At 49.2% G+C, this 9,490-nt stretch overlaps 1 protein-coding gene across 1 annotated transcript in view; it reads left to right on the top strand.

Annotated features, from left to right (window-relative positions):
• The window catches only part of Oas2 (2'-5'-oligoadenylate synthetase 2), a 19,199-nt gene continuing 9,709 nt past the window's right edge, over positions 1–9,490 (top strand). Inside the window, exons 1-5 of the mRNA XM_021163462.1 lie at positions 1–392; positions 1,066–1,312; positions 3,911–4,089; positions 6,561–6,799; positions 8,481–8,625. Of these exons, the coding sequence (XP_021019121.1) occupies positions 81–392; positions 1,066–1,312; positions 3,911–4,089; positions 6,561–6,799; positions 8,481–8,625 (1,122 nt within the window). The 5' untranslated portion in view covers positions 1–80. The remainder of the gene's footprint in view (positions 393–1,065; positions 1,313–3,910; positions 4,090–6,560; positions 6,800–8,480; positions 8,626–9,490) is intronic.

Raw genomic sequence — 9,490 nt, 5'->3', positions numbered from 1 at the left:
AAACCTGGGTACAGGGCAGAAGCCCCAGGACTTGAGCTACAGTGCTCTGCCTCAACAATTGACAAGACCCGCTAGCAACGATGGGAAACTGGCTGACCGGCTGGTCATCTGACAGGTCATCTGGCTATTCATCTGACTGGTCACCTGGTGGGTCTTCAGGGGTGCCCTCCGGGCCAGTGCACAAGTTAGAAAAGTCTATCCAGGCAAACCTCCCACCCAATGAAAACTGTCTGCAGCAGATTGCTGTGTCCTTGGTGCCATCACAGAAGCTAGAAGAGTATATCCAGGCAAACCTCAAACCCAACAGAAAATCTCTGAAGCAGATAGACCAGGCTGTGGATGCCATCTGGGACCTGCTGCGCAGTCAGATCCCTGTGAAGGAAGTGGCTAAGGTGAGGCTCAGGGTGGGGGGCCAGGGCTCTGCATCCCAGGAGAATTCACTCTCCCCAAAGGTGGTGGTGCTGAGCATTGTGCCACACCGGGCCCAGGGGTTGCACTTCAAAGGCTTTCCTCTGAGGACAGACAGTGAAGGGGTCCAACCTGCTGCCAGGTCTTCTTCCGCCTGGCTGCATGACTCCCGGAAGGGTCCTTTACCTCTCTGTGCCTCAGTGTCCAGATCTGCAGAATGAGGTCAGCCTAGACCCCACTTCAGAGTGTTGTGATGGTGAAGCACGCAGTGTTCTTAGCACAGGGATGGCTGTTATCAGTGCTCAGTACATTACCAGGGATTGACTACATGCATTTGTGCTTTGCCATAGAGTGTCTTTGACTCCACATTTGTGAGATTTTTGTTCATGTATCTTTTTCATGCCTACATAGTACTCCACCGTATCTATTTTTTTTCATGCCTGTATAGTATTCTGCTGTGTTATTTGTTCATCTTAGCGCAGTTTTGAGTTGACCCCAGTTTGGAGCTAGCATGCAAAACATGGACACAAACTGGTGCTGGCAACCTGATTTTAAAATGGCAGTGACATTTGGGGGATTTCACTTGATTTAAGAAATGTCACTACCTGAAGCTACAGAAGGTCTAGATCTCACAACTGCCCCTCCATTTCCCCGCAGGGTGGCTCCTATGGCCGGGAAACAGCCCTAAGAGGCTGCTCCGACGGTACCCTTGTTCTCTTCATAGACTGCTTCCAACAGTTCCAGGATCAGATAAAATACCAAGATACATTCCTTGACTTTATTGAACTGTGGCTGAAAATCCATGAGAAGAAGTCAGTAAAGCATGAACATGCCCTTGTAGTACAAGTGTCTGTACCAGGGCAGAGAATACTCTTGCAATTACTACCAGTCTTCAATCCTCTACGTGAGTGATCTGGGGACTGGGGGGGTGGGTGGGTGTCCAAGCATTCTGGGAGTCCTGGGAGGCCACTGGGGTCCTGTGGGCTGAGGCTGTTTCCAAAATGGAGCTTGTAAACTCCTGTCTTAGTCACTGGTCAGTTGCTGTGAAGAGACACCCATGACCAAGACAACTCTTATAAAAAGAAGCATCTAACTAAGTGGCTGGCTTCGAGTTTCCGAGGGTTAGCGCCTTATCACCATGGTGGGAAACAGCAGGCATAGCGTTGGAGCAATAGCTGAGAGCTCACATCCTGATCAGATGTAAGGGAGAGGACAGATGGCAGAGAGAGAGAGAGAGAGAGAGAGAGAGAGAGAGAGAGAGAGAGAGAGAGAGAGAGAGAAGACATTGGGCCTGACATGGGCTTTTGAAACTGCAAAGCCCCACCCCCAGCAGCACACCTCCTCCTCCTCCAAGGACACACCTCCTCCTCCTCCAAGGACACACCTCCTCTAACAAGGACACACCTCCTAATCCTTCCCAAACAATCCATCAACTGAGGACTAAGCATGCAAAGATAATGAGCCTCTGGGGTCCATTCTCATCCAAGCCACCACAACTCCCAAGAGACAAGAGCCTCCTTCCCTAGGCATACTCTGTCTAGCACTTCATTTTCATCTCATTGACTTTGGAAACAATGTTCTAGACTCTTGAACCTAAAGGGGAGCCTTGATAGGTGAGAGGGTGAATGAGTGATGGGCAGATGGACAAATGGCAGAAAGGAAGTGGACAGGTGGATGGCTGGGTCCCACTAGATGTGTGTTTGTGTGGGTGGATGGATGTAGGGATAGGTATGCATGTATGAGGATGAATGGATAGATGATGTGTGGAAAGATGGAAAATGGATGGAAGCATTGTGGATGGATGGATGGATAGATGGATGGATGTAAAAGTGGATGGATAGATAGATATATGTGTGGATGGATAGATGAGTGGGTTGGATGGATGGGTGGACAGATGGAAAATGTATGGATATAGGGGTGGACAGATAGATGGGTGGGAAAACAGAAGCATGAGAATGTATCATGGCTATTCTGCCAGCAGTGGACTCCACTGGGCTGACAGCCCAGGACCTCTGAGCTGGAGGCCAGGGCCCCTTCATTGTCCACAAACCTGAGAAACTTCTGGGTTACTGAGCCCTTGAATGGCCACCGCCTAACCATTTTCTGACAAGATGGAGATGTATATACACCCACATGATGACATTCCCAGAAAGGTGGCATCCCTGGGCCCTTCCCATCTTAGGGTTTGAAGGTGAACAGTCCCTACAGGTTCATGTGTTTGAACACTTGGTCCCAGCTTGTGGAGCTCATTTCAGAGGGTGTGGAGAGGAAGTGGAGGGCTGGGAAGTGAGTCATAAGGGTGGTAACCCCAGCCTGCTTCTGGCCCCACTTCCATTCTGTGTTTGCTTCCTGGTCCAAGACGGGATCATGCAGCATCACCTCCTGCAGCCATATCTTCCCCACCACGATGGCTATACCCTCTAACAGGGAGCCAAAAGAAAGACCTCCCTCTTCCAACCAGAAAAGGGACTGACACATGACCCCCTGGGTCCCTTGTCACCAAATCTAAGATCAAAGGAACCAGCTAACAGGTTTGTTTAGTTGTAATGGTGTGCCTGCCTTGAAAGGGCTGCAGGAAATTCTGGGTTCTCGCTTCTGATACACAGAGTCTGGTAGTAGGAGTCCAGTCCAACCCACCCTCTGCTGCCTTGACCCAATCAAGGAAACTGCTGGGAGAAAGAAACTCTCCACATGTAGTACTGTATGATGACACCAGATGGCGATAGATTTGCATCTTCCAAAATAAGATTTAATTACAAGAAAGCAATAAATGTTGCTGAAAAAAATAAGACCCTACAAAAAAAAAAAAAAAGACCCGGGGGGGGGGGCTCTGAAATTGCTTCCTTTACTAAATAAAAAGGCCAACTAGCCTGGTATACTTGTCTCTACCAGGTCAGGTAGACTGTTGTTGCCATGGTTTCTGTAGTTGTGCCCCACATGAGGATTGTAAGACTTACTTGCTACATTGTTGCATAAAGGACTTCAGTTATGCCTGGTATAGAGTCACTAGTCAATAAATGGCAAGGGCATGTGCCCAGTACTTGCTGGGGTGTCCACATGGTTCCTTGCCCAAAGCTGTGTACCTAAATATGAACAGCAGAACTCAGTGAGCAAGTGTGGAAACTAATTGGTCCGTGCACCTCTCCCTTTCCTGGTCCTGTCACCTCGAGGTGCCCTAGTCTATGTAAGAGGCATTGGTAGAAGTCACTCTGTAACACAGACGTATGTAATTGCACACAAACATTTGGCTTTGGTATTATCCTGAGGCCTTCATTTCTCATGTGTAATTTACTGCCTCATGCTGTGTGTGGCTCCATTGATTCTGTCTTGGGTGCACACGCACACGCACACACACAGCCTTCATTTTAGCTTTTATTATCTATCAAGGAGAATAACCCCACTGTTAGCTTTCCCAGAGAATGAGCTGCCCTCTTGCAGATCAGGCAATAGAGGATCTTCTCAACTCCAGCTGAGCTTCCCGCTGCTCTCTCCTGTCTCTAAGGCTCCAGTGAGAATCCCAGCTCCTGTGTCTATGTGGATCTCAAAAAATCCATGGATAAAGTAAGAGCCTCACCAGGGGAGTTCTCAGACTGCTTCACCACACTGCAGCAGCGGTTTTTCAAGAAATATCCCAGAAGACTGAAGGATTTGATCCTATTGGTCAAGCACTGGTATGAACAGGTAATGTATGTTGTTGCCTTGTTTAAGAGGGTTTCAGTCTAACCTGGAACTCACACTGTAGACCAGGCTGGCCTCAAAGTCAGAGATCCACCTGCCTCCTCTGCCTCTGCCTCTCTGCCTCTGCCTCTGCCTCTGCCTCTGCCTCTGCCTCTGCCTCTGCCTCTGCCTCNGCCTCTGCCTCTGCCTCTGCCTCTGCCTCTGCCTCTGCCTCTGCCTCTGCCTCTGCCTCTGCCTCTGCCTCTGCCTCTGCCAACTCCCAAGTCCTGGGACCAAAGCCACCATGCCCTACTGTATTAGCTTTCTATTGAGATCATTCATAGTGAGGAAATTTCAACCATATTAACAACATACCTCAACCTGATTTGATCTCTTCTTCAGCCACAAACCAGAATAGAATATTTTCTCAACTCAAGGACATGGTGGCTGCCTGACTGATCCCAGCACTCTAGAAGAGAAGACACACAGCTCTAGAGTTTAAGGCTAATCTCAACTTTTGAAGCTGGCGAAATGGTTCAGCAATTAAGAGGACATATTGTGGGCTGGAGAGATGGCTCAGCCGTTAAGAGCACTGACTGTTCTTCCAGAGGTCCTGAGTTCAAATCCCAGCAACTAACTACATAGTAGCTCACAACCATCTGTAATGGCGTCTGATGCCCTCCTCTGTGACAGTATACTCACATATATTATATAAATAAATAAATTGAGAGAGAGGGAGAGAGGGAGAGGGAGGGAGAGGGAGAGGGAGAGGGAGAGGGAGAGAGAGAGAGAGAGAGAGAGAGAGAGAGAGAGAGAGAGAGAGAGAGAGAGAGAATGAATGCACACATTGGTCTTCCAGAGAACAAGGTTGGATTCCCAGCACCTGCATCATCCATCCCACAACCAACTTTCACTCCAGAGGGATCTAACACCTCCAGGTTATGCAGGCACGAGAACATGCAAACAAAACACCTGTACACATAAAACAAAAATTTGACTATATATTTTTTTAAAAAATTTAAATTCCAATATCAGTTACCACTTATGGGGGGGGTGGCATAGTATATGTGTAGAGGTCAGAGGATGGGTTTTCTCCTTCCACTATATCGGTCCTGGGGATTGAACTCAGTTCAACGGGCTTGGTAGCAAGCACCTTTCCTCACTGAGCCCTCTTGCTGACCCTCCCTTATTTTTGGACACTGTAAATGGATCACATTGCACACAGTTGATATCTTATTTCACTCCACTTTTGTGCCCTATCACTACATAGCAATAGCTTTTCCTTCCTATATATTATTCTGTTGAGGTAATATAGCCATGTCTTTCTTCTCTGCTGGGCTGGGCCTTTGGGTCATTTCTCTATAAATTGGATCCTTGTGGGTATTCTCCAATATATCTTTTGTGACCTTCAGCACTCATTTTTCTTGGGTAAATAAAGACACAGAATTGCTGAGTTCTCAGACAGACCTCCAGACAACATGTATATACATGTCTATATTTACACACATGGACTCTAGATGAAATATAGCAGAAGGTATTTATTTAGCTTTAGTAGACAGCCAAGCAGATTTTAAAGACCACTGTTCCAGAAGCTGGAGAGCTGTATAAGCCCAAGGACACAAGGGAGGATCCTCACTACCAGTGTAAAGCCAGAAGGATAATCTGCACCTGCAACTCCAGCGTAGGCACAGGCAGAGCCCCAGGAATCCCTGGGCTCACTGGCTGGACGCTGGAGCCAGCAGTGAGCCCAAGGTTCAGTGAGAGATACTGTCCCAGCTGGAGAATGGAGACTGAAGGAGGTAACTGCCCTTGACCTCAGGCCTGTCTCTGTCTGTCTGTCTGTCTGTCTCCCAGTCTCTCTGTCTCCCTCTCCCCCCCACACACACACCTCAAACTCACATACCTGCATGCACTCAGATGTTCACACACTGACACACACCTTCACCCTCACACACACGCTGACACAATCACATGCATGCACTGCACGCTCACACACACACTCACACACACACACTTCCACACGCACACACCCACTCACACTCATGCACATGCATGCACTCATATACATTCTTGCACTCATATACACCCACACATAGTCAGTCACACGTGTTCACACTCACGCACACTCGCACACACATGCACACACATTCGCAGAGAGACGCGCACACTTACGATCACATTCACACACTCACGCGTTCATGCTCTCTTTCACACACATGCTGTCACACAGTCACACATGTTCACACTCACACACACTCTACATTCACATACACTCATGCACACGCACACACATTCACTGAGAGACACCCCACATTTACCATCACATACGCATCCACACTCTCACCCGCACACACACACACTCCTGTAAGCAGTGTGAGTATTCCAGGTGTTTCTTCTACACCTTCACCAGTATCAGACCATACGGACACAGTGACTTGCAGGTGTGGGGGATGCTGTCTCTGATGGCTTCCTGATGGTCTCATCTTCTGTCCCAGTGCCAGGAGAAGTGGAAAACACCCCCACCTCAGTCATTGCTGTACGCACTGGAACTGCTCACTGTGTATGCCTGGGAACAGGGCGGCCAAGCTGAAGACTTCGACATGGCACAAGGCGTCAGGACCGTGCTGAGACTCATCCGGCGGCCGACAGAGCTGTGTGTCTACTGGACAGTCAATTACAACTTTGAGGATGAGACAGTCCGGAACATCCTTCTGCACCAGCTCAGGTCCCAAAGGTACCCAGCTTTCGGAGCTCGCCAGATGCAGGCCAGGGCCCCACTGAGAGCGAGTTCTGAACCCTTGCTAGGAGCCAGAGCGAACCTGAGGGTCTGCTTGCAAAGGAGAGCCAGCTAGTGCATTTCACGGTCCCAACTCACGGTTAGGTTTTGTCTGCCAATGGGTGGTGGGAGAAGGGGGTTGGGAAAAGGGGGGAAAAAGTTCTCAGCAAGGAACAGAGGGATCTGAAAAGCCGAAGTTGAAGAGTCAGTATGGCGGGGTACTGGGGATCCTTCAGCGGCTTAGGGAAGCCAGAGCCTTCAGAGTCTGGGCTGCCAGCTTCCCCCAGCCCCTGCAGTATGTGTGTGTGTGTCTGTCTGTCACCCATGTATGTACAGATGCCTGTGAAGACCAGAGGTTAATGCCAGGTGTCTCCTTACATCTGTTCCTCACTCTCCACTTTGTGGAATTTATTTTATGTATATGAATGCTTTCCCTGTGTCTTTTAAAAAAGATTTATTTATTATTATACATAAGTACACTGTAGCTATCTTCAGACGCACCAGAAGAGGGAGTCAGATCTCATTACGGGTGGTTGTGAGCCACCATGTGGTTGCTGGATTTTGAACTCAGGACCTTCGGGAGAGCAGTCAGTGCTCTTAACCACTGAGCCATCTCGCCAGCCCTCCCTGCGTCTTGTGTCGGTGAACCACATGCATGCAATGCCTATAAAGGCCAGAAGAGGGAGTGAGGTTCCCTGGGACTGTAGTTACAGATGGTTGTGAGCCACTACCTAAGTTCTCAGGCTGAACATGGGTACCCTACCAGAGCAGCCATTGCGCTTGATCGCTGAAGGGTCTCTCCAGCCCTTCTACTTTATTTTTTGAGTCAGGGTCTCCCATTGATGTTCAATAGCCAATAGGCTAGACTGGCTAGCCAGGGAGCCCCCAGACCCACCTACCTCTGTCCTCTCAGGGCTGGGATTACAAACTCACACCAACGTCTGGCTTTTTATGTGAGTCTTGGGGACCCCCAACTCAGGCCCTGTTTGTGAGGCAGGTACTTCACCCGCTGACCCATCCCCAGCCCAATTCCTCTCTTTCCGTTAAGATTTATTTGTGTATCTGTGTGAGCTCAGAAGTGGGTATACACCTCTTCGCACATAGAGACCAGAAGAGGGTATCAGGTGTTCTCCATCTATCCATGGGAGGCAGCATCTCTCTCTTCCTCAACCTGAGTTCCTGTGTGTCTCAACTAGGCTGGAAGCCAGCAAGCCCCAGAGATCCTGCTATCTCTACTCCCCTACCCCCAGAGCCAGGATTAAAGGTGTGTTCAGAATACCCATGTTGTTATGTGGGTGTTGGGTCCCAAACTCTGGCCCTTATGGTTGAGCACTAAGCACTCTCAGGACTGAGCACCAAGCACTCTCAGGACTGAGCACCAAGCACTCTTAAGACTGAGCACTAAGCACTCTTAGTTGCCAACATGTCTTCCCAGTCCCTGATTTCTTTCTTGTGGGGATAGAGGGAGAGTGAAATAGGGTCTTACTGTGTAGCCCTGGCTGGCCCAGAACTCACTCTGTAGACCAGGGTGGCCTTGAACTCACAGAGACCCACCTGCCTCTGCCCCCAAGTGCTGGGATTAAAGGTATGTGCTGCTAAACCCAGCCCTGATTTTTTTTCCATCTAATAAAATTCCTAGACCGGTCATCTTGGATCCAACTGACCCAACCAATAATGTGGGCAAAGATGACAGGTTCTGGGAGCTACTGACAGAGGAGGCTGGGGCCTGGCTGTACTCTCCCAGCCTGAATACTGAGTCACCTGCACCATATTGGGATGTTCTGGTAAGAGGGTTTCCACGCTGGAGGGAGGAATCTCCCAACACTGATCTGAGTGTGTGTCTTGGCTTCCTGTGTGTGCCCGCTGCAACGCGGTCACATGCTCAGTGGAGCTTAAAGCAGCAAAGATTTATCTGCCCACTGTTCTGGATGCCAGAGTTTCGAAGACAAGAAATGGGGAGCACTGGGCTCTCCCAGGAGGTTCAGGGGAAATTTTCCCTGTGACGCCATCACCCTACCTGTCTTAGTTAGGGTTTTCCTGCTGTGAACAGAAACCATGACCAAGGCAACTCTTATAAGAAGAACATGTAATTGGGGCTGGGTTACAGATTCAGAGGTTCAGTCCATTATCATCAATGTAGGAAGTAAGGCAGAAATGGTGCAGGAGGAGCTGAGAGTTCTACATCTAAATCTGAAGGCTGCTAGCAGAAGACTGACTTCCAGGCAGCTAGGATTAGGGTCTTAAAGCCTCTACCCACAGTGACACACCTACTCCAACAGGGCCACGCCCACTCCAAGGCCACACCTCGAAGTAGTGCCACTCTCTGGGCCGAGCATATTCAAACCAGGACACTACCTATCCCTCCACTGGCACACTCTACCCTGTCTGCCTGCTTGTTCCATGCTTATGATGGCTCCTCTAGTTACCTCCATTTTCTATTAGGTCATGGTCATGGGTACTATAGGCCCAAACCCCAATATATTTTAGGGGGAACACAACTCAATCAACTCTTAGAGGCCACAAGATGTATGTGAAGTAGAAAAGGGGGACAGAGAAATAGGATTTCCCCGCGCCCAAGAAAAGTGGTAAATTTACTTCTGCAAGAGTGATATCAGGATGCAGGGAGGGGACACGGGAGGGGAGGAGGAG

The sequence above is a fragment of the Mus caroli genome, chromosome 5 (genome assembly GCF_900094665.2).
Source record: "Mus caroli chromosome 5, CAROLI_EIJ_v1.1, whole genome shotgun sequence".
In the NCBI taxonomy this organism is placed as follows: Eukaryota; Metazoa; Chordata; class Mammalia; order Rodentia; family Muridae; genus Mus; species Mus caroli.
Note: the sequence above shows the minus strand (reverse complement) of the source record. Positions and strands in the feature narration are given on the sequence as shown.